This window comes from Peromyscus leucopus, chromosome 20 (assembly GCF_004664715.2).
Source record: "Peromyscus leucopus breed LL Stock chromosome 20, UCI_PerLeu_2.1, whole genome shotgun sequence".
Classification (NCBI taxonomy): domain Eukaryota; kingdom Metazoa; phylum Chordata; class Mammalia; order Rodentia; family Cricetidae; genus Peromyscus; species Peromyscus leucopus.
This window is the reverse complement of record NC_051080.1, coordinates 10,735,210-10,760,133: the sequence shown is the minus strand read 5'-3', so window position 1 is coordinate 10,760,133 and position 24,924 is coordinate 10,735,210. Positions and strand designations below refer to the sequence as shown.

General features: G+C 40.7%; 1 protein-coding gene across 9 annotated transcripts in view; it reads left to right on the top strand.

The window, feature by feature from the left end:
- The window catches only part of Pphln1 (periphilin 1), a 99,472-nt gene that overhangs the window by 55,353 nt on the left and 19,195 nt on the right, over nucleotides 1-24,924 (top strand). For 6 of the 9 annotated variants that reach the window (XM_028869283.2, XM_028869277.2, XM_028869278.2 and 3 more), the window contains 4 exons: nucleotides 6,533-6,589; nucleotides 9,857-9,936; nucleotides 14,052-14,171; nucleotides 22,311-22,451. In XM_028869283.2, coding sequence (XP_028725116.1) covers nucleotides 6,533-6,589; nucleotides 9,857-9,936; nucleotides 14,052-14,171; nucleotides 22,311-22,451 — 398 coding nt within the window. The remainder of the gene's footprint in view (nucleotides 1-6,532; nucleotides 6,590-9,856; nucleotides 9,937-14,051; nucleotides 14,172-22,310; nucleotides 22,452-24,924) is intronic. The other 3 variants (XM_028869275.2, XM_028869280.2, XM_037197415.1) reach the window with 1 other exon arrangement.

Here is a 24,924-nt window from a genome sequence, read left to right as displayed (position 1 = left end):
TTATTGTTTCATTAATGAAAAATGGGCGGGAGTCAGATATTCAGGTAAAATCAGATAGATTCGAGGAGCAATAGAGAAAAGGATCAGCAACCTCTACTCTCATGCTTCCCCGCTTAGAAAGTCAGCACCTCTCCTTTGACCCCTCCTTATTCCTCTTGTGTGTCTGCCAGAAAACTCTGTGGTCCACTCCGGCCAGCTGAATGTGGACCCCACCCTCCAAAACAAGACCTGAGCCCTTTGGTGCTCTGGAGCAACAACACAAACAAATCTCCCCAATAATACTGCGTGTGCCTGGTGCCCCAGAAGGCCAGAAGGGGGCATTGGTGTCCTTAGGATCAGAAATCATTGTAAGCCACCGTAGGCACGCTGAGAATTGAACTGGGGTCCTCTAAAAGAGCAGCAAGCACTCTAAACTACTGAACCATTGCTCCCGCCCCAGAAAAAAAGGATTTTTAATACGTATGTCCTTTGAAAAATTAAAACGAACAGCAGTGTGCACACGTGTGATTGCTTAAGAAACTTCTGGAAACTGGGAGTTGTGTTGTAAAGGTTAGTGTCAGTGTGCATTTATTAATTTTCCCTCTGACCCCCATCTTAGGCAGCCACCCCACCCCAAAAAGCTTTCAAGACAGTGGACTCTACTAAATGCTATCATGAATCGAGATATATTTAAAAAGCCACACATCTTTCAACTCCCTCCACCCCTTTCAGATGTGTGTAGCCTAAATATATTTGTCTAAAGAGTTTGACAGCTGGTAATAAAGTCTTAATAAAACATACAATAGTAATGGTAACTTAGGCTTTTACTTGATAGCACCCAGTAAAGCTGTTAAAAGGTAGCTACTGGATGGCAGGTAAGCCCTGCTTTCTGTTTGTTTTCTGAAACAAACTTCTTCTTTGTGTTTGAGACAGGATTTAGCTATTATCCCAGGCTGTCATTGAACTCACTGTGCATCCCAGGATGGCTTTGAGCTTCCAGTTGTCCTCCTGTCCCAGCCTCCCTAGAGCCACTGGACCTGACTTAAAGCAGAGTTTGCTGGGGAAGCATTTTCCCGTCTCCACTTTGGGCTTCACAGGCTGAGACTGTAGAATTTGAAAAGAAGCGTATGTGAGCCACCCTGTGGTGTTGGTCGGGATCTCAGGAGTGTCCCATCCTTAGTGTCTGCAGTAATAAGCAGTAACAAAGAACACAGTGTGGGGTAAATAAAGCAAGCAGAGCATAGGCATTTAGTTTTTTGGGATGTGTATGGGGAGGGTGCACACATATAGAGGTCAAAAAAGAACTTTGAAAAAATGTTTTCTCCTTTCATCATGTGCATCTCGGGGGATTGAACTTAGCATCATAAGGCATGACTGAAAGTGCCTTTCCTCACTAAACCCCCTCCCTGACCTCATGCCTGGCTGTTTGACAAGGGTACTAGGGCTCAAATGCAGGTCCTTAAACTCATGAGGTAAGTACTTTTCTGATGGCGCCATCTTCCCCAGACTTCAGGTTCTTTTCTTGTTAGTAGTAGTGTGTGTTTTATTTGCTGTGTGTATGTATGTTTGTGTGCGTACATATCACAGTGTACGGATGGGTGTCAGAGTGCAGGGAGAGTCAGTTCTCCCCTCCACTGGGTAATTGGACTCAGCTTGTCAGGATTGGCAGCGTTTGTAATTACAAGCCACTGAATGATTTTTCTCTCATTCTGCTTGTTTTACTTTGGGAAGAGGGTCTCATGTAGACTGAGTTGATATCAACCTTGCTGAAAGAGCCTGGATCCCTTATCCTCCTAGCTCTACCTTCTGAGTTCTGGGACTTCAGGAGTGTTCCACAAGCTCAGATCCGCAGATGGACTTCAGTGCTTTGAAGTTTTGTTGGACTCCTAGTGGTATTGATCTGAATGCAGCTGTGAGCTTATCATTTTCAGTCTTTTTGGTTGTCCATGTTTAAATGCTAACACTGCAGGATGGCCTGATTTGCCTCATGTTCTTACTTTTTTATCTTTTATAATTTGTTTAGTGTTAAACGTGACACTAGAACCGTCAAGTTCAATCTCATGCTCATTCTTCAAAGTCTTTGTTTTTTTTTAAATCAGTGTACATTAACTATACAAAAACATTTGTATTCATGTCAATAACACACTCTGATCATACTTTTCTCTGCCCCCTTTCTCTTCCATCTTTGAACCCCTTGTTCTTCCCCAAAAGTATCCTTTCCGCTTTCCTACCTTGCAATCTATATTCCACAAATAAGAGAAAATATGCAATTTTTGTCCTTCCGAATCTGGTTATTTCACTCATTAAAATCTTGCTTGTAATTATTTCACAAAATTCCTTGTCCTCTGTGAAGTGCCTTAGCATTTCCATGTTAAAGCTTCCACTGTTGACCCAGTATGGTATCTCTGTTGTGCTATTTGTTTCTTGAATTAAAATATATCTGACAGCCAGGCGGTGGTGGCGCACGCCTTTAATCCCAGCACTCGGGAGGCAGAGCCAGGCGGATCTCTGTGAGTTCATATATATATATATATATATACATACATATATATATATGTGTATGTATGTATGTATATATATATATATATATATGAGAGAGAGAGAGATGTGCTTGCTTGTTAAGCACTGCACTGAGTTATAGTAGTTTGCAGGATATAACCTATAACTTCACCACCTATAATGATGCTTCTGGTTTTGATTTTCTGAAGTATCCTTATTCTCATGTGATTTGTCAAGAATGAACAATGGTTGTTAAAGTGGGTGACTCTGGTTACATTTATCTTTGCTGTTAGCAGGAAATCCTATCATAGGAAGCAAAGTGTTATGTGAAGGAGGAGTATGTTAGATGTATACTTAGTTAGCTATTGTATGCAAAGGATCACCAAATGCCATCAGATTCTTACAGGACTTAATGTTTTTTTCAATGCATTTAAGTTGTGTCCACAGCTTTTAGTTTCACTATCAGTGCCAAACACTTTATACCGGTGTGTAGATCCAATGGAAATGCTCCTTGGCTTCCAATGACACCGATTTCAGTTACAGGTTGGATGTGTCTTTAAGATGGTTATGCATTTCATACACCTCACCTGCCGAGCTGCATAGCTGAGAAACACACAGAAACACAGGTCCTCGTGAGCAGCATGGCTGATGGCATGCTCTGGCTCCCTGCTCCTGATAGCATCCGGTCTGTCATACAGCACGTCCCTTAGTTTAATTTTTGTGATAAAATACCCTGATGAAAAGCAACATAGAGGGACAGGGGCTTATTTTAGCACACAGTTTGAAGTTTCAGTCCATCGCTTAGAGAAGTCAAGGTGGCAGGGATTGGAAGCAGCCGGTCAAATCGTGTTTGTTTGCACATCAAGGAGCAAAGCCATCCACTGTTCCTGCTCCCCTATCCATGCTGGAGTTTTGGAGGCTTGATCTTGTGCAGGTCTTGTGTGAGTCCTTGTGTGTCAGGCCCTGTCGTGTCTGGGAACATGTTTTGCAGCAATCTTCCAGAACCTCTGGCTCCTACAGTCTTTCTGCCCCCTCTTTCACAGTGACCCCTGAGCTTCAGGAGGTTGGGGTATGATACAGCTGTTCCATTGAGTGCTCAGCACTCAGCAGTCTCTCTTTCTCTGCACTTTTTGTGGTAGTTGCTTCTTTGAGTCTGTCCTACTTTGTTTAACATAATGATTTCCAATTCCACCTGTTTTCTTTCAAATGTCATGATTTCTTTTTTAGCAGCTGGATACAATTTCATTGCACATAGGTACTATGCTTTCTTCTTCATCCATCCATCTCTGGATAGATTTGTAGGCTGGTTTTATTTTCTGGCTATTGGAAATAGTGCAGCAGTAAACATAGATGTACCAGTATGTTTATGTCTATTCAGGTTGCTTGAAATTGTGGTGGAACAGTTTTAATTCTAGATGGAGGCATCCACAGTGACAGGCCTTTTAACTTGACTTCAGGTGGGCACATGGGGAGTACCTGATTGGTCTGGTGCACACACTGCAGGTGGCCTTTTGTCTTGCAGGAAGGTTTAAAGATAGACCCATTCACCTGGGTTAATATAAGGAAGTTATCCTGAAAATGTGAGTCAGTAACAGTGTTGATTGTCTGTCCCAGGGATGTAACTCGCTGAGCCAGTCGGTAAGCCTCTGGACCTAGTATGAGGACTGTCCCAGGAAGGGCTTACTGTAAAGAGTCTGAGATGCCTTCTAGATATGAGTAATGCTAGATTGTAAAGATGCAAATTGGGAAAAGAGTGGGTCAATAATATTCTTGAGTGGAATCATAGTGGGCAGTCTCTAATAGTTAAATTAGATCTCTTCCTTCCTGGGAGATGAAAAGCATGAGTCTGCATGGGGATCATACTTAATTTTGAGGAGGGCACACCCATTCCCTATCTGATATTGGAATGAAAGCTTGTGATTATTAAAAATCTGTTTGCCAGAAACTACACGTTTCCTTTTGCTAGACAGACTATAAAAGGGGGAGGAGATTGGATATGTCACAAATTCTGAAGAATTGCTTGCTAATGAAAAGAGGCTGGACTAGAAACTGGAGGACTTTGATCCCAACTGTTTGGCCTGATAAAAACTTAAGAAGCTTCCACTGGAAGGTTAGAGGGGGTGATGCTTGATTTGATTTGATGAGGTGTGTGTGCAGCCATTCTTCTGGGGTGGCTATGAAGCTCTGATCTTAAAGCCTGTTGAGTCTTCTGAGGGATGTTTTGAGGATGAGAGAGAATGAAGATTGTGGATAGTTAGAGCCCAGAAGCCTTGGGATCTCACTGGAGAAATGCTCCAGCCAGAGTTACTCAGTTGCTCTTGAGGACCACTTCCTCCTGCTACCACAAACAGCCAGTCAATCAAGAGATGCTAAGGGAGGCATGAGATGCGCTCCCCAGCTAGTTCACCAAAGTGTTCTGCTGGGTGACAGACGTCAAAGGGAAAGGGCATTTTATCAGACCAGAGTTGATAGAGGAGCTGTAGTGAAGAGTGGACAGGAGCACAGTGGTTGTGCAAGAGGAGAAGCATTCTACAGTGCTGAAGAGAAGCTGCCTGGCCTTGCCTTCTGGGCCCTAAGAAGTTGGCAGGTGCAAGAACCTGTTGTTAGGAGGGGTCTCTGTGACAAGACAGGCCATTTGGGGAGGAGAAGCTCAGGAGTTATTAGGAATTTCATAATAGTTTGCTGCATTTGGGCACCAAACAGCTAGGATCTGATTGTTAGGTAATGGGAGATTCTGCTTTTTATTTGGGGCCCTTTATTTTTGGTCTTTTTGTCTCTATAAGAATCTTAACAGTCAAGGCAGGCCATGGTGGCACACTTGGAGGCAGAGACAAGAAGATGTTTGAGGCCAGCCTGGTCTACAAAGCGAGTTCTAGGACATCTAGGACTGTTAAACAGAGTGACCCTGTCTCGAAGATATATTTTTTAAAAAAGAACCTAGCATTCTTTTGAGATTCTAAATATAGCATAAGGAAGGGCTCAGCCATGATGGTAGCCATAAATTTGTGTCTGAGGAAAATCCATGTACGAGGAACATTGTAAAGAGAATCAGTAAGTTTTAGTTACTGCAATATTAGAGTATTGGTAAATCTGTTATTGAGAACAAGACAGAAAACTTTCTTGGAATTAGGTTTTATTTCTAATGGTGACTTACCTTACAGTATACTGACTGACACCTGCCCTCCCCACCTGATAAGTGAGATAAGTGACCCTGCACCACATATTTGAATGTGAACCTTATTATGTGAACAAACATTGCTACTTATGCACATAATATTTTTATATACCCTCTCATGTTATCCTTGACTGGTTCTTCTCATACTTCACTTAGCTGAACTTGATAGAGGAATCTTTTCCTTCTTTATTCTCTGCTAATTTATAATTGAGGAACAAACTGACAGGAGACAGGTTAGTACTGAGACCTGCAGGAAGAGATGCAATTTATTGTATTTCTACATGGAAATATCACATGAAGGGCCAGATAATTGAACTTATAGGATTTCTGAATGCAGGTTACTGGTTTCTGGTGGGGAGATATAAGCAAGCTGTGGGTGTTTGAATGATTGGGCATGTGGAAAAGAAAGCTTTTCTTATTACACACACAGTCGTGGGTGAGTTCTGAGTTGCTCTCAGAATAGGTGAGAGCCTATGTGTGTCTGGTTAGGATGCTAAACTCTAGTTTCCTTTCCTGTGGTAAGATATTTTTACTAGACCCATTTTTAGGTCATACAAAGCCTCTTTTTGCATCTGTTTATTAATCTAGATGACTATACATTTCTTCTGTAAAAAGCTGATTTGTAGGAACCCTCAGGTGTCTTATTTCTCTGAGTGACCACTGCAGTATGCAGAATGGTTGGTTCTTTCCTGTTCTGCTTTGGTTTTTCCTCAGTTAGGGCTGCTCGGGCAGCTCAGCTTGAAGTGGGGTGGAGGTGTTGAGGATCACCAGCAAGTCCTCAGAAGTAGCTCTTCTCTTTGCTCCTACTTCGGGGGTCTGACCTTGCTCCTCCAGGGCCAGAGGTGCTGGTGTTAATTCCTCCCTGCCACCTTTCCCTAGAGTCTGCACGTGTTGGTTCGTCCTACAAACGACAGAATGAAGCAAATCCAGGAAGAGGTGAGTTTGGAAGTAGGTTTTGAACTGGAATTTTGAAGGGGTGGGAAGTTTGATTTGAGAACTTACCGAAATGGCGAAGTATCTTACTATCACCAAAGTTGGATAGCAATACAGCCAGGTAGTTGGTTGTGCGGGCCAGACGTTCCTAGTCAGGAATGGCCGCCACAGGAGGAGAGAGACTAGAGTAATGAGTCTGTTGGCAGTGGGAGCTAGAGATTTCGACGTATTTTGCAGTGTTTGCTGTTGTCTTTGTTTATGTCTTTGCCTCTTGCTTCTTGCTTGTCCACTCATTTATAAAGCAGGTATAAATGAGTGTTTGTGAGAAACCATTTCTGTGCCGTCAGCAATCCTTTGCTTCTGCATACCGAGATTGGTTGATGTCTGCTTATGTTAACCCCTGAGCATCTGAAATCAGGACAACTTGTAAGGCTACACTTGGGGTCGTAACTGGCTTTGCTACAGTGGCGGTGTCCTGTTTGTGAAGCAGAGTCTGAGGATGACAGCTGTAGAGTTGTCATCTTTTCTGTGTGGTGTGTTGTTGCTGTTGTTTTCCTGTGTTCTAGTTAGTGCATGCTAAAATTGAATATGTAATCGGCACCAGGATTTTGCTCTGGCCTTCCCTGGGCTCCCTATCCCTGTGATCTTGAAAGCAGTTGAGACGAGCCACACAGAAGGTAGTAAGTATATTAGATAATAGGGGGAGTTTATTACAGAATGGAAAAGAGCACACTTGAAGGGTAAGAATGGCTAGTGGCCAAAGGGATCAGTTCCCCATCTTTCTTAAACATCTTTCTACTGCTGCAAATGTTTCTGGGAGAGAGAGTGTGCCCAGAAGGGGGTTTTCCTGCACAAGTGATTGACACGCCCATTTGGATTAGCTTTTAAGGAAGAGGACAAAGGGTGTACGTCTATCTCCCTTGGCTCCACAGTAGTTTTCAGACCGAGTAGATGGCCAGAATGTCAGACTCCGTTCAGAGCCAGAGAGATGACTCAGATTCCATTCTTTGTCAAGTCAGAGTTTTGCTGTTTTAGGTCTTAGTTTTACAGTGTGCTGTGTTTGAGGGAGAGGACCTTCCCAATGACTGACTTCATATACAACTAGCTACCTAACATAATTAAGCCTTTAGCCTGTGCTGCGCTGGTTCACAATACAGTAGAGAAGACTTTGTAACCTAAGTGTAAAAAAATAAGTTGGCTTTCTATTTGATTTTGTGTGCCTACTTGAGTTCTTAAGTTCTCAGGCTGTATAGACCAGAGCTACTAAAAAGTCATGATACTCGTTCCTCTAGGACAGTGGTTATTGACTTTCCTCATGCTGCAACCCTTTACTACAGTTCCTTATGTTGTGGTGACCCCGGACCATAAAAGCATTTTGTTGCTACTTCATAACTATAATTTTGATGCTCTTATGAATCCTAGTGTAAATATGATGTGCAGGATATCTGATATGTGACTCCCTAAGGGGGTTGCAACTCACAGGTTGAGAACCACTGCTCTGGGAGATTTGGGCAGTAGAATAGACTTTACAATGCAGTATACAATTTGCCGCATGAATTGGGAATATAGTAAGGAATGACTGAATTATGTTCTTGGCTATTGGAGGATGTCATAACGATTATATCGTGGTTGTTGGGTCCCCCCCCCAAGTAATTTATTTATTTTAAAAATAGGGTCTCACTATTTAGCCTTGGGTGGCCTGGAACTTATGGTACCATAACAGTCGAGGTTTTGTCTTTTATAAAAACCTGTTGAAACTTCAGAATTGGAAATCTAAACTTGCAGCAGGGGTTTTGCACTCAGCCTCAGCATTACTGAAGCCAGATGATTCTCTTGAGGATGATGAGTGGGGCTATCCCCCATAGAAGAATCTTGTATCATCTTAGGTCTGCTGTTCTATATGGTATTCTCTCATGTAAAACAATCAGAATATCTTTACACATTGCCCAGTGCCAGGGTGGAAGGACAAACTGTTGCTGGCTGAGAGCCACTGGTCATAGAGTGGCTTCTTGTCTTCAGGACCTTGGGAAGAGGTGTTTAATACCAAGGTGGTTAGAAGCCTGAGTCTCCAGAGCTTGCTTAGCTGTAGCAGGAGCTCCAAGTTTGTGGAGCCTCTGATTAAAGCTGGCTTTGCTGCCCTCTGCAGGTGACTTGGTGTCTGCTTCTGCTCCTGCCTGCTCTCCAGCTCTCCCCTTTCTAGGCTTTGGCAGCATTTGTGTGGCCACTTTCTAAAGCAGCTTTGAACTAGTGATATCCTTAGTTTTCCCAGAACTCAGGACTACGCAGTGATTGTATGTTGAAAGCTATTAGTAAGATGTTTTTAAAATCAGGAACAGCTTACTTTTAAAAATTTTTATAAACTGATATTAAAACAGTTTAAATAATAAATTATCTAACTAAAAACCAAATTCAATTAAATAAATTTTTAGTGGTTGAACCTACTAATGTAATAATGTCCATATATTTTCTCGCTTATGTTTCTATTAAAAATGGTTGGGTGCAACATTATGTGAGTATCTGAAATAGTTAATGGTGATAACTTTATCTTATAGAGGTCTATTTTAAACAAAAATAGTTGTTAACATCATTTATGCCAGGCTCTGGATCAGTGCTCTGAATTAATGGATTTCTAAATTCTTTTAAATAGTGTGAATGTTTTAGGTGTACCTGCTAAACTTCCTGTGTATATTACTCTTTGGGCTGCCTCTTAACTGGTTGCTCTGTGGTATCTATATAGTAGCTGTAATAACATTCATTGTATCTATATTATGATATGTTAAAGATTCTTAGCAACAGAACCCATCAAGATTTATACATTACCCAGTGCCAGAGTAGGAAAGACAAAACTGCCCTTGGCTGAGAGCCACTGGTATAGAGTGGCTTCCTGTCTTCAGGACCTTGGGAAGAGATGTTATTTAATACCACCTGAGGTGGTTGGAAGCCTAAGTCTCTAGAGCTTAGGCAAGGAAGTTTGTGGAGCCTCTAATTAAAATGTGTTTTGCCCTTTTCAGCATTTCTATGATTACACTTACCAATTGATATTGGTATGGCCTATACTGCCTTATATGATATTATTTCATTCTACATTACTTTAATGTTTTGTGGTATTACTAAGAGAGGTAGATTTAGATGTTAATATAGTAATGTGGTGAGAACTTTCAATTTTAAAGTACACATATGGCTTTCCTTATTAGTTGGAAACACATAAGCTAGAAAATGGCATCTTGTGTTGTTTCTTGTCCTACAATCTTTCTTGCTGTTGTTATGTAGGTAAAGAGAGATCCATCCAGTCTTTGAAAACATCAAGAGATACTTCACCCTCAAGTTCTTCAGCAGTTTCTTCATCCAAGGTTTGTTACTTTTCTAAAGTTAGGTAGAACTACAATATAAAGATGATCGATTGCCCAGCACAAACAGTATCATGTGTACCCATGGTGCTTAATGGACCCATCTGAAAGCTCGAATTTGAAGTCATTACAACTTGAAAATAATAGAGGCCAAAATAAATGATCATTTTTTTTCTCATTGATATTTTTCCATAGTTTTTGCCAAGATTAGTGTTTGCTGCTGTAGCCTTTGCTCATCTTCATCATAGTCAAACGGGAATGCATATTTAGATGGGGTGTGCATTCATAAGATTTGCTTTTATTTGGGGGCATTGAGGGCATAGGCAGAAGCTTAACGTGTGTTTAAAACCACTCAATTTCTGATATGCTGTACGTCCTTTTATTTAACCCATACAGAAACTGTGTAGCTTAAATCTCAATTCTATAAAAGACTGAGTTTTAGAAGCAAATAATTTCCTCCAAGTGGTAGCTGCTCCTCACATAGCATTCTTTAGTCTTACTTCCTCGCATCTCAGAATGCGTTGACAAGATGGAGCCCATGTTTCTCCACTTAGTTACCGTTATCAGCCCCTCACCCTTCCCCGTGCTCATAACTTGGTGCAGATATTTTTTACTTTTTGTCTTGACTTTTTAGCAGAAATAGTTACCACCTGTTAGTCTGCTATTGGTCTGCAGGGACAGTAGTTTCTCTGCCTGAGAGGAAAAAGTGACCTTTCTGGGACAAATTTTATCACTGGAGGGCCCTTACAGATCTTGGGATTCTGAAATGTCGGGTTGTTTTTTGCTGTGTTTGTGGCATGGGTGGGCTTGAGGTTCTTGGCCTTGCAGATGTTTGCCAGATAGTTTTCCAGCTCTTTGAAAATTGGTGTGGTCTTGCTGACCCTCCTTCAACTTCCTAGTTCTTAGATTGCCTTCTCAGCTCAGGGCTTTTTCCTGCAAGTAGTATGGCTTTGGGAGTATAGTTTTTCAGAGTTTATTTCAACCATTAGAAAATAGTTCCATGTGACAGCTTATCAAGTGTACACACTCAGTAACAGATGGACAGACAGATAGAAAAGTTCCTGTGGCAGGCTTTCTTTACATTTTACAAGAACTCCTAAGGCATTAGCTTGTACTGGCTCTATAACTCTCTTGAAGACAAACCTCTCTTAAAATTAAATATACATATTTTCTTGGATATGTTTTTGTTTTCTTTTAAATTTTTTTTTTTATATTTCTACTAATACACTGTTTTACCATATGGTTTTAAGCGTCTGAGCTGGGTAGGCATCTTATACCCATGATCCCAGCACTCGAAGGCTAAGACAAAGGGATTGCATAAGCATGAACTAACCTTGGCTACCAATTGAGACTCTGCCTTCAAACAAACAAACAAAAGAGCCAAGGGATAAAAACACAGCCTTCTGTATGGGTAGAGAATGGAAATGAGGAATTTAAGTTTCTTTAGAAAAAAAGCTGAATGGAGTGGCTTTGGAATATACCTGGGGTAAGTTTCAAGTTTTCTCTCTTGGTCTTCTGAAGGCCTGATAGTTTCAGTTTGTGATGTGAGCTGACACTAGAGAGATCTGTGGAAAATTACTCTTAAGAATCTGTATTATGTGCATGGGAGCCATACCTAAAGCATCAGCCTCTGGTTGAGACTGTGTCCTGCATTGTGCAAAGGCAGGGAACGTTGGGGTTGACTTTGGTTGGCTGCCTTCTTTCTTTTTTGTTTTTTTAAAAGACTATTTTTTTAATTATGCATATGTGTGGGTATGTGCATGTGAGTGCTAGTGCCAGAGATCCGAGGCTTCGAAGCCTCTGGAGCTAGAGTTACAGGTGATTATGTGCCAATTTGCATGGGTGCTAAGAACCAAATTCATTTCCTCTGTAAGAGCAGTATTCACTCTTGGCCATTTTAGCCATCTCTCTAGCCCTCACAACTGTATTATGCAGACCAGTTTTCCCAGCTGGAAATCTCTGAAGATCACTGGTGGCCTCTCTAGGCCAAGTGTTTGTCCCATGATAAGCTTTCCTAGGCAGTTATGGGTATCTTAGAGAAAAGGCCTCTTTACAGTCTTTGCTCACTTTTGTTGATTTCTTGTTATAAAACGACAGGCAGCTTTTTGGAGCCGTTCCTGGGTTTACAGAGACCTGCAGTTTCTCTGAATAATTAAGTCAAAATAGTCAAGTATATTTGAGGAAAATATTTTTCTCTCACAATGCTGTGTACACACACACACACACACACACACACACACACACACACACACACGATGCATACAACCCATGGCCAGCCTGTCCTATCATTGTGGTTCTTGTTTTTCTAATTCACAGTAATGAGGCTTGCCCTTGTCCCTTTTGAGGCGTTCTGTCAGGATGTTCTTTGGTCTGTATAAGTAATGTATTCCTGGCAGTGCACCAGCGCTGCCGAGGTGGTTTTCTGTTTGTTTGGTTTGTCTTCACCGGGACTGTATTTTGGCAAGGTCCTCTGGAGTAGTGGATAGACCTAGTACAGTGTGAACATGGAAAGGGTAAGCAAGCACGCCCTTGGTTTAAACAGTGGGGGCTGGGTAGTCTGACTGGCAGCACACTGGAGAGGCCGAGGACCTGAGCTGCTTAGTCCACTAGGCTGATGCCTCAGTGGTCCCAGGCCAGTGCTAAGGCCTGAAAGAGTCCTGGAGATTTGCTGGTACTAAGTCTGTCATGGAAGATCAGAGAGGCTGGGCTCAGATGTCTGGAAGACAGCAGTATTGCCTTTTCCTTGGACCTCTCATGTCTACCTTTTCAAGGCCCCCATGAGCACAAGCCTTCCCCACCTCAGGCAGTCCTTACTGAAAGCAGCTTTATGGACCCAACAGAGGCATATTTCTTAGTTGATGCCATATTCGTTCAAGCTGGAAATCAAGAATCATCATAAACTGATTTTGTGGTTAGTGACACACACACACACACACGTCGTTCGTCGTTAGGGGTGACGTTGGTAAACATGGTTCTAGGAAATAGGATGGAGTCAGGACCACCGTGAAGGTTCTAAGGAAAGGCTTTATAATCTGTGCTGTGCTGCTTCCCATATTCATCCACAGCACAGGCCCTCATTCATCCACAAAAGACCTTTTCTTTGTCTTTGTTTCCTCCATGAACTCACTCATCTCTTTCAGATTTGTCTCGCTATAATAGATTGATGGCAGTAAATATAGAAAAGAGAAAGTACCAGGCATTATTATAGATATGTTCTAGGCCCATTACCTTTATTCTCACAACTTCTTTGTAAAAGGAAATAAGTCCCATCTAGCAGATGATTAAACCACACTGCATGCCAAGATCTGCCTTAATTATATTGTATTTGGTTAGAGAAAGTAGTATTATGGCAAAACAATGAAGTTTAAGTCTTTAAACTCTTGTGCAATGAGTCTGACTTATTATAAAGATGACATATTTGGGCCTTTCTCATGCATTAAGAACTTACGTTAGGGGTGGAGAGGTGGCTCAGCAGTTAAGGCTGCTCTTCTAGCTGCATAGTGGTTCACAGTCCTCAGGAAATCTAATTCCAGGGGATCCAGTGCCCTTGTTGTGGCCTCAGGGAGCAGAGGATCACATGTGAGGCACAGACATATAGGCAGGCAAAAACACCCACACACAGTAAAATGAATGAATGGATAAATAAATAAATAAACAAACAAATAAATAAATCTTTTAAAGAAGGACTTACTGTAAGAGAATTTAACCATTGTTTTATTTCATTGGAACATAATTAAAGATAAAATGTTGTAATCAGTGTGATGTTTGTATCCTGCATACAATTTGTATATATTTGTCATGTTTTTTGCATTGGTCCTTTAGATGAGGTCTTGAAGTTTTATATAAATAAAGTTGTGAGAGATGTGTAGTCCATGTGTCTGTCTTAAAGGAATTCTAGGCTGAGTTTTGTGTCTCTGTGTAGCTGTGGCTGGCCTGACACTTGTTGTCCTGCCTCAGCCTTCCTTGTGCTGGGAATACACATGTTAATTTGCCTGGCTCTCTGCTGAATGTTTTTGAAGGAGTGGAAAGGGGAGAGACTTACTCTCAGTACTTTGTGCTTCTTGATATTAGAGGCTTTTAAGAATGCTAACAAAGATGTCTGTCTCTATTTCTGTTAGATGTTAGACAAACCCAGCCGGCTAACTGAGAAGGAACTTGCTGAGGCAGCAAGCAAGTGGGCTAGTGAAAAGCCAGAGAAATCAGATGAAAATCACTTGGCTGAGATTTCCGAGTTTGAGGTATGATTTAATTTCATCTTTTTATTTCACACCTGAACGTTTTGTCTGGATTTAAACTGGATGGAAGTCCTGTGTGGTACCATACACCTATAATTATTTACTGCACAAAGTAGGAGTGTGAAAAGTGTATTTTGGGGTGATTTTTAAAGGAAGTGTTTTTTGGTTTTTTGTTTTGTTTTGTTTTGTTTTTGTTTTTTCCATTTTGCTTTGCTCCTCCCAGCCCTTTTGCAGCCTGGGGATCAAACATAGGGCCTGTCTGTAGTTAGTTTTTGTTTTACTCTGTGGGGGCCCACCACCCAGCTCTCAAATAAATACAAGGAGAATTATTCTTAGTTATGAATGCTTGGCCTTAGCTTGACTAATTTCTAGTCAACTTTTCTAACTTAAATTATCCTGTTTCTCTTTAACTGAAGTTTTGCCTCTGGGCTTTTTACTTTTCTTTATTCTATATATCTTTCTTTACTTCTTACTCTGGTGTTAGAAGTAAGTAAAATGGTGGCTGGCTGGCTGGTCTCTGATATCCTCTTCTCCTCCTCTCTCTGGATTTCTCCTCCTATATATTTTCTCTGCCTGGCAGCCCCACCTATTCCTCTCCTGCCTCCCTATTGGCCATTCAGCTCTTTATTAGACCAGTCAGGTGTTTAGACAGGCACAGTAACACAGCTTCACAGAGTTAAACTAATGCAACAGGGCTAGAGAGATGCTCAGAGGGTAAGAATACTCTCTGTGCTCTTCCAGAGGTCCCGAGTTCAATTCCAGGCAACCACCTGGTGGCTCACAGCCATTTATAATGAGATCTGGTGCCCTCTTCTGGTGTGCAGCCATACATGGAGGCAGAATACTATATACATACTAAATAAATAAATCTTAAAAAAAAAAGACAAATGCAACACACCATTGCATTGTTAAATATTCCACAGAGTAAATAAATTAACACATCTTAAACTAATATTCCACAACATCAGTCTGTGTGTTGGATCTCTAATCCTCATGAAAGGTTTTATGATATATGAGATTAAATGTGTATAACCATAGTATACTAACCCATATCTTCATCCATGATAAGCATATCCTTTCCCAAATGCCTACTGTATAATGTGCATAAGTCAAATGGGTAGACATGGAGTCCAGAAAGACTTGTTTATGAATGTTTGCATTTTCTGCCTTTTACTTGTTTGGCATGGGGGTGGGTGCTGACTTGTCGTTTAGATGGTCAAAGTTTTCTTGTTATTTTAGGTGTATTAACATATTTTTGAGTATTCTAAAGTAAATGCATCAAACGTATCAAGCTGTTATTCTTAGCACTTAGTAATACTTGAAGCATAGGCAAGAGAAATACTAGATTTTTACTTAATGTTGATTATTTTAATAATTCAGACTAATAGTTTTTATATTAACAGCAGATAATTGTACTTCAGAGGTCAAATATGAGAGTAAGACTGATTTCTCGTCTACTTGTTTGGTTTTATATATAAGCCAGTTTTAACTTATATGACGATGCTTTGCTCATCTGTCTCCACATAAGACACATGCATATGAGCTTCAGTCACCAGACCTGAGCCATCTCGCTTGTCTTTTTTCCTTAAAAGAGAGAGAGAGAGAGAGAGAGAGAGAGAGAGAGAGCGCGTGTGTGTGTGTGTGTGTGTGTGTGTGTGTGTGTGTGTGTCACACTAAGTATATGTGGCCGTCAGAGGACAACTCTCTGTAGTTGCTTCTCTCCTTCCACTGTGGAATGCAAGGGTCAGACTCGTCATCAAGCTTGTGGGGCAAGCACTTGTTACCTGTGATATGTTCATTATGTGTTCATTATGCTCCCCAGCTCACGGCTTTCGAGTATCGGATGATGTGTTCACTTTTGTTCTGCTGAACGAGGATACCTGAGACTGGGAGGTTTACACAGAGCAGGACTTCTTCTTCTTCTTCTTCTTCTTCTTCTTCTTCTTCTTCTTCTTCTTCTTCTTCTTCTTCTTCTTCTTCTTTTTTTAAATATTTATTTATTTATTGTGCATACAGTATTCTGCCTGCATTCCTGCAGGCCAGAAGAAGGCACCAGATCTCATTACAGATGGTTGTGAGCCACCATGTGGTTGCTGGGAATCAAACTCAGGACCTCTGGAAGAACAGCCAGTGCTCTTAACCTCTGAGCCAGCTCTCCAGCCCCAGAGCAGGACTTCTCATGGTTCAGAAATTAGAGAAGCCTAACATCAAAGTGCTATTAGGCTTGGTGTCTAACACGGTCTTGACTTCTAGCATGATGCCTTGAATGCTTAATACTCTGGAGGAGAAGCTATCTGTTCCTCACATAACAAAAGAGCAGAAAGCTCACCCCTAAAGTTCCCTTTGAGTGTGTCTTTTAACTGTTACTTTATTTTTCACTGAAAGTTTTATGCATATGTACAATATATCTTGGTCATGTATATCTTCCAATCTCTTCCTGCAATATTACCCTGCAATCCAACTACAACCGGGCTCCCTAACATGTCTCCTGATCTTATCCCTCCCGGCTTTATCCTCTCCCATTTTTGTTTTTTAAACCTGCTGAGTCTAGTTAGTGCTGGTCATGTGCACATGGGTCATCCACTGAGACATGAACAACTCATCAGTGACCATTCTCGGGGAAAGTTGACTCTTTGTTTTAGGGTTTTTTGTTTGTTTTGTTTTGGATAGGGTTTCTTTGTGTAGCTTTGGAGCCTATCCTGGAACTCACTCTGTAGACGAGGCTGGCCTCGAACTCACAGAAACTGCCTGGCTCTGCATTCTTTGTTTGCTTCCAATATCAACTCTTGTAGGGATGGGACCTTTTGCTCCCCTTTTCTGTCCCTGATGGAATTTTGACTATCTTGATCTTTGTAGGTCTTATTCAGGCAATCACAACTGCTGTGAGTCCATGTGTGTAACAGCCAAGTCATCATGTCCAGAAGACAGCATTTCAAACATTATTTCTCATCCTCTGTCTCTATCTTCTTTCTATTCCATCTCAGAGATGTTTTCAGAGCACTCACAGTTGCTTATTCTCAGCATTTTGGCCAGGTATTAATTTCTGCATTAACCACTACCCACTACAGTAAGGTTCTTCATCAAGATTGGGAACAGCACAAATCTGTGGGTATAAACACATTCTTAGAAGGCACTTTGAAAACAAGACCGTTTAGCCATACAACATTAATAGTTACCCCTGGGCCTATAACTTACCAAGAGTGGATTTTGCCTTTGTTTGTTATATAAGGTGTGGATTCATTGCTGTAGAACATTCCTGCATCCAGTCAGGGAGTAGTTGTACCCGTATTCAGACTTGCCATATTGTGCCCTTGGGCACATACCACCCAATAGGTTGGCATTGTACTATGCAAGATCCATTGCTCAGTAAGACTACTGATGTCAGCTCCCAACAGGCAGCCTAGCATCTTTAGCTCTGTGAGTGAGTTTTCTGATCAATTCAAGATTTATTTCTCTATGTCCTACAACCAGTATATGGTGCCTTCAGTAATCAGGTCTAACCATCTCATTATGGTACGTTTTGAATGTCTCTGAGGCCTCCCTGACCAATAGCTTGTGGGGGTTAATAACCTGTGCCAGCACTGAAATGTTATGTAATAACCCCTGTCTTCTGGGAGCAGCATTGTCTGTTAAAGCTCCTTTCTATAACTTTTTGGTTTTAGTTTACAAACTAGTGGGAGTTTTCATACATCCTTATTTTGGGTTAACCTACTCCCTATCCCACCCCTTTTCCTTCTCCTAGTTTAAACCTTCAGCTCCCGATAACTCCGCCCCTCATTTTTCATACCCCATGCATTCTACTCTCGTCAAGTTTTTTGCTTAGCATGCTGTCATTGGCTGCCATGTGGCTTCTCGTTGCACCCTTCATCCTGGTTCCCCCTCCCATCCCCTATTTCTCTGCCCCTATCATTCACTCCTCTACTTGCCTGCACCCCCACCCCCCCTTTTCATTTCACCTGTCTTCTATCCCCTATCCCTAAATGCACCCCAGTGGCCTGTTTCTCAGCTTCCCGGCTGTCACATGTATTCCAGGTTAAGCACACAAAGCAAAGGATCTGAAGCTAAGGCCCGTATGTAAGAGAGAACATGTGGTAGTGTTTGTCTTCTGGCATTTGGGTGACCTTGGTATAATTGTTTTTCAAGTTCCATTACCTGAACATTTCATTAGTTTGCTTCTCCTCACAACTGAGTAATGTTCAGTTGTGTCTCTCTACCACATTTTTATTATTTATTTATGAGTAGGTGGGCATCTAGGTTTATTCCGATTCTTAGATGTTGTGAACAGAGTGACAGTGAACGTGGATGCACAACTATCTATCTCTGTAACAAGATATAAAGTCCTTTGTATCTATATACAGTCTCCTGGTTTACATCCAGGAGAGCTACATCTGGGAGTTCTGTTTTTAGTTTTTGTTGGCGGGGGGTGGGGGGTGGGTTTTCTTTTTTTTCTTTTTTCTTTTTTCTTTTCTTTTTCTTTTTTCTTTCTTTTTTTTTTTTTTGGAGAAAGCTGCAGATCAACTTATGAAGTGCCTATTTGTTTACACTCCCATCAACAGTGTATAAGAATTCCCATTTCCCCACATCTATACCAACATTTCTTGCCATAAGTGTTTACTAGCCATTTGGATTTCTTTTGAGAACTTTCTGTTCAGTTCCACAGCCCATTTTAAAATTGAATTGCTTCCTTTAGGTTTAGGTTTTTGAGTTCTTTGTGTATTCTAGACACTCAGCCTCTTTTATATGTATAGCTGACAAAGATTTCTCCCCCATTCTGTGGGCTTCCTCTTCACTCACTCAACAGTTTCCTTTGATGTACAGAAGTGTTTCGTTCATGAGATTTCGTTTGTCAGTTGGCCTCGTTTCCTGTACTACCTCTTCAGAAAGACGTCACCTGGGTCTGTTTATTACCATGTATTCCCCACTTTTTTCTCTAGCACAGCTGTTCGCAACCTGTGGGTCACGACCCCTTTGGGGCAGGTGTCAAACAACATTTTCACAGGGGTCGCCTAAGACCATCAGAAAACACAAATATTTACATTACAATTCATAACAGCAGTGAAATTACAGTTATGGGGTTGCAATGAAAATAATTTTATGGTTGGGGTCACCACAACATAAGGAACCATATTAAAGAGTGGCAGCATTAGGAAGGTTGAGAACAACTGACCTGTCAGTTTCAAGGTTTCAGATGTTTTTATCCTGTTACTTTGCTGAAAGGATTTGTCAACGGTAAGAATATGGTGGGGCGGGGTGGGGGGGGGGGGTGTGTGCAGCTGGAGAGGTGGCTCATTGGTAAAGAGCATTCACTCATGCTGGGTTCCTAGCACCCATATGGTAGCTCACAGCATCTGTAACTCTGGTTGATGTTCTTTTCTGGCCTCCCTGGGTTCTGCACAGACATAGTCCTCAGACAGACAAGCAGGCACATAGACATAGATAAGCCTGCAGGGCATTTTATTGATTGTGGGAAGGCCCAGTTCACTTCAGGCAGTGTGACCCCAAAGAAGGCAGGCTGAGCACCCAGAAAGCAGTGTTCCACCATGGCTTCTGGTTTAGTATCTGCCTGGGCTTCCCTCAGTGCTGGACTGTTTCAGAATTTGTAAGTCAAATAAACCTTTTTCTTCCCTCCAAAGGGAATGATAATGGTGTTTATTTCCACATCATGGAAAGCAAATTACGATAGTCTTTAGGGTTTCATATACAGAATTATATAGTCTGTAAATAAGGATAATTTGATTTCTTTTTCTATTTGTATCTCTGATTTCCTTTGCTTGTTTTACTGCTCTCCCTTGAATAGTAGTGGACTCAGTGGACACCCTTGCCTTGTTCCTGATCTTCATGGAACACTGAGTTTTTCTTCATTTAACACCATACATATGGCTATAGATTTGTTTACACAGTCTCTATTTCTGTTATGTTAGAGGTATGCTCTATCTGTAAAGTCACCAAGACTTTCATCTGGAAAGGATGCGTTTAATGAGATGATCATGTCATTTCTGTGTTAGAGTTTATTTATTTGATGAGCAATGTTTATTAATTTGTATAATTTGAACCATCCCCACATCTCTTGAATGAAGCCAGCTTGATCATGATAAATAATTTATTTGGATGTGATCTTAAGTTCAATTTGCCAGTATTTTATTGAGAATTTTGCATGTGTTCATCGGGGAGATCAGTCTAATGTTTTTCCTTTGTGGTGTTGTTGTTGTTGTTGTTGTTGTTGTTGTTGTCGTCTTTGGCTTTAGTATCAGGTACTATTGGCTTCATAACAGTTTGGAAGACTTTTTCCCTCCTCTATTTAATGGAATAATTTAAGTAGTATTACTGTTCTTCTGATAGAATTCTGGGGTGAGCATATCTGGTCATGGACCTTTCTTAGTTGGAAGAGTTTTTATTACTTCTCTAATCCCATTGCTGGGAATGGATCCATTTTAGCCGTTTATTATATCATGGTTTAATTTTGGTATGTTGTATACATCTAGAAATTTATCCATTTCTTTTAGATTTTCCAATTTAATATAATAGAGGTTTGTTTTATTTATTATTTTTAAGTGTATCAATTTTTGTCTGAGTGTATGTGCGTGGTGTCAGCAGAGGCCAGAATTTATGGGTGTTGGATCCCTTGGGATTGGAGTTACAGACAATAACTGCCATGTGAATGCTGAGTCTTGAACCCAGGTTTTCTGCAAGAGCACTCAGTGCTCTTAACCCTTCAGCCATCTCTCCAGCCCCTAATGTAATAGAGTTTAAAAAGTATATCATTATGATTTTCTTAATTTCATAGATATTCATTGTTATGCTTCCCTTTTTGGTTCTAATTTTACTAGTTTGGGTTTTCCTTTCTTCTCTTGTTTAATCTGGCAAAGCATTTGTCTCTCTTTTTTTTCATAGAATCAGCTCTTCATTTGATTCCTTTACTTTGTATCTCATTAACTTCAGCATTTGATTTTTTTTTAAAGGGGTGAAAGAAGGAGAATTTTTATTAGTACATATTATTTATATGAAATAATGAGTTTCATTAAGATTCTCTGATCATATTTATACCCCATTACTATATTTTTCTCCCTTATCCTCCCTGTTCCTGGTTTTATTTTCTTAATCATTTTTTTTATTCTTTGAGAATTTCATGCATTACAATGCAGTATGATTATATACACTTCCTATATCTCACTCATGTACTCCCAAACTCCTAACAACTTTTAGCCCTGAATTTTAAAAATTGATTAATATTTTTTTGTGTATGGGTGGGTTTTGCCTGTATGTATGCCTGTGCACAAGGTGTTGGTTCCCCTGGAACTGGTTACAGATGGTCATGAATTGTCGTGTGGCTTCTAGAAATTGAACTCAGAGAGCAGTTGTTGATATCAACCTTTATTCCATTCTGGTCAGATAGAATGCAGGTTGTTATTTCACTTTTTCTAGATTTGTTGGGATTTGCGTTGTGTCTTAATATGTGGTCAATTTAAGAAAGATTTCCACAGGTTGCTGATGAGAATGGGTATTTAGTGTTTGAGTGGCATGTTCATGATTTATGATCTCATTTAATTCCGGTTTATCTCTTTAAGTTTTGTCTGGATGACTCGTCTACTGGTGAGAGTTCGGTATTGAAGGCAGTCACCATCACTGTTTGGGGTTAATTACTCACTATCAGATTGAAAAACAGAACTAATATTGCTGTGTTATCACACCCTTTCTAAAGCTTTTGAGTAAAGGAGCAAAGTGTTTAGCTTGTGAGGTGGAATGTGTTCCCGTGCTTTCTTTTACTGTGATCCTTTATATGTGCTTAGGCTCTCACTTATATTTGGATTTTTTTCTTAAGTGATCTATATTCCATGAATAGATTGTTTAAGGATTAACCATAGGACAAAACTTTTTAGCTGTTTCTTATTCTGTATTTACTATATTTATCATATTTTAGAATGTAGAATGTTGTAAGGCTTAGTTTCATCAAAAATTCAGAAAAGTAGCAATCATATCCTCTAGCCTTCATTATATATGCTCCTTATGTATCGTGACAGGATGTATTTTCTTTTATTAAATTAAACAGCACTTTTAAGTATAATCTTCTCTTAGTGACCACATATGCCGTCTTCAATACTCTGTCCTTTAAGAAAATAACTAAGGACTTCCTCTGTTTTCAAGACGGGTTCCGTGGCACCCTTATTTATGGACCAGACAGAAGAACCCGAGTCAAACACAACAGACGGCACAGAATTGTATGAAGACAGCCAGCTTAGCAGTCGCTCGAAAGCAATTGCATCAAAAACCAAAGAGATTGAGCAGGTAAGAATGCAGTCTTCCAGTAGAACAGCTCCTGGTTTGCACTGAATTAATATACTGGTTCGTCTATTCCTCTTCTAACTCCAAGATTCAGGTGGCGACTTTGTTCTGCTCGGTGGTGTATACCTACCACTTACAGCAGTGAGTCATGTGTGACAGACTCAGGAAAGTATTTTTTGGTTGACTGATGGATAAAGTCATAGCCCTGACAGTGACCTTTGAGTGGTTCCGGAGTCACTTAAGATCAGAGGTGTCTTATATCACCACCAACCTCTCTTAGGCTTCATTCCTAACAGTGTTTGATCAAGGTGTTATTTAAAAGGGCGAATGGGTTAAAAAGTTGTAGCTCTCTTTCTTTTTAAGATTGATTAAATTTTATTTTATGTGCTTTTGTATGAGTGTTTTGTATGTATGTCTATGTACCACGTGTGTGCCTGGTGCCCTCAAAGGTCTGAAGAGGGTGTTGGATCCCCTGGAACTGGAGTTACAGGCGGTTATAAGCTGCTGTGTGGGTGCTTAGAATTGAAAGCGGGTCCTCTGAAAGAGCAGCTAGTGCTCTTAACCACCCTATCCCCTAAGTTGTAGCTTTTTATTTTATTTTATTTTATTTCAAGACAGGGTTTCTCTATGTACCCTCGGCTGTCATGAAACCTGCTCTATAGACCAACTTGGCCTCAATCTCACAGAGATCCTCCTGTCTCTGCCTATTGAGTGCTGGGATTAAAAGTGAGCGCCATCACTGCTTGTATGTAGTATTTTTAAAGACAAGTTCTCTTAAGAATGTAACTGGTGTACTCACTCATAAGTGGATACTAGATATAAAGCAAAGGATAACCAGACTGCAACCCACAGCTCCAGGGAGGCTAGCTAGTAAGGGGGACCCTAGGAAGGACACATGGATCACCCAGCAGTGGAGAAATGGATGAGATATACAGGAGCAAACTGGGAGGGAGGGTGGGTAATAAAGGGCAAGGGACAGAGGATGAGAGCTTAGGGGAACGGGAGGTTCAAGCTGGAACGGGAACAGAGTAGGAGAGCAAGGAAAGAGATACCACGCTAAATGAAGACACCATGGGAATAGGGAGAAGCAGAGTGCTAGGGAGGTTCCCAGGAATCCACAAGGATGACCCCACCTTAGACTAATGGCAATAGTCGAAAGGATGCCTGAGCTGGCCTACTCTGGTGATGACTGAATACCCTAACTGTCAGAACCCTCATCCAGTGACTCAAAACCCAGGAACAAAGGAAACCTCATATGGTTCATTTCTTTAGTCATTTCAAATATTGATTGAAGAGCATCTACAGCTGTTTGCTCACTATCTTTTCATCTCACACATACTCACTCCAGCATACATCAGCTGGACATGTGACAAAATGGAGAAAGGGAAAAGCCCAGAGGCAAAAGGTAGACAGGATAATTTAAGTAAAGAAAAGCTGGCAAGAAACAAGCCAAATTAAGGCTGGACATTTATAATTAAGAATAAGCCTCCATGTGTGATTTATTTGGGAGCTGGGTGGCAGGACCCTCAAAAGAGCCAAAGAGCTAAAAGAGCCAAAAAAACAAAAAAACAAAACAAAACAAACCCAACAGCAGACAATGAGCAAGAATAGGTGCCAAAGCATAAGGAAGCCAAATGTGTTGGGTTAAGAAGGTAGTCCCTACCTAGCACAGAATGTTGAATGGAAGTGGGATGTTTGACAGAAATGAATGAATGTCTTCTGGATAGAGAATTTACACTAGTGCTCTACCATATTTAATTCTAATCTGAATCTTTTATTTAAAAAAAATCACCAGCACCATTAACACTAATAAAATTCTCAAATGCCCAGGGATGACAAGGTGACAATCTATTAAAAGATTATGTCCCTGCACTGAGGTGATTCTGCTACACTTTACCCCATGTGCCTGCCTTTAAACTTCAAGAACTGCTACACTGTGGCCACTAGGAAATTCTGAAGTGGAATTTTTATTTAAACTATAACATTGCCTCAGTGAAAAGACCTGGGGTTTCAAAACCCCAGGGGAGCTGAAGAGACATTTCAGCAGCTGTTCCTCTTCCAGAGGACCTGGGTTCAATTCCAGCACTTCATGGTGGCTCACAATTGTCTGAAATTCTAGTTCTAGGGATCTGATGCCCTCTTCTAGCCTCTGATGGCACGAGGCACGCATGTGGCACACAGACATACATGAAAGCAAAACATTCATACACATTAAAATAATTGCTATTATTCATTAAAATTTTTTAAACAATCCATGTACATGAAAAATATAAAGAGGAATTACTGAACATCAATGTAGCGACCATCTTGTTTTTACAGACCTTCATGACTTTCTATTATGCATTGATATTTAATCCTTAAATTGGAAAAAAAATCCTGAAAATTATTTCCTCTATTTAAAGATAAATAATAAATTATTATACATACATGTATTATCATGTGCTAGGTTTCTGAATTTGGGGAGATTCTGGTCTTA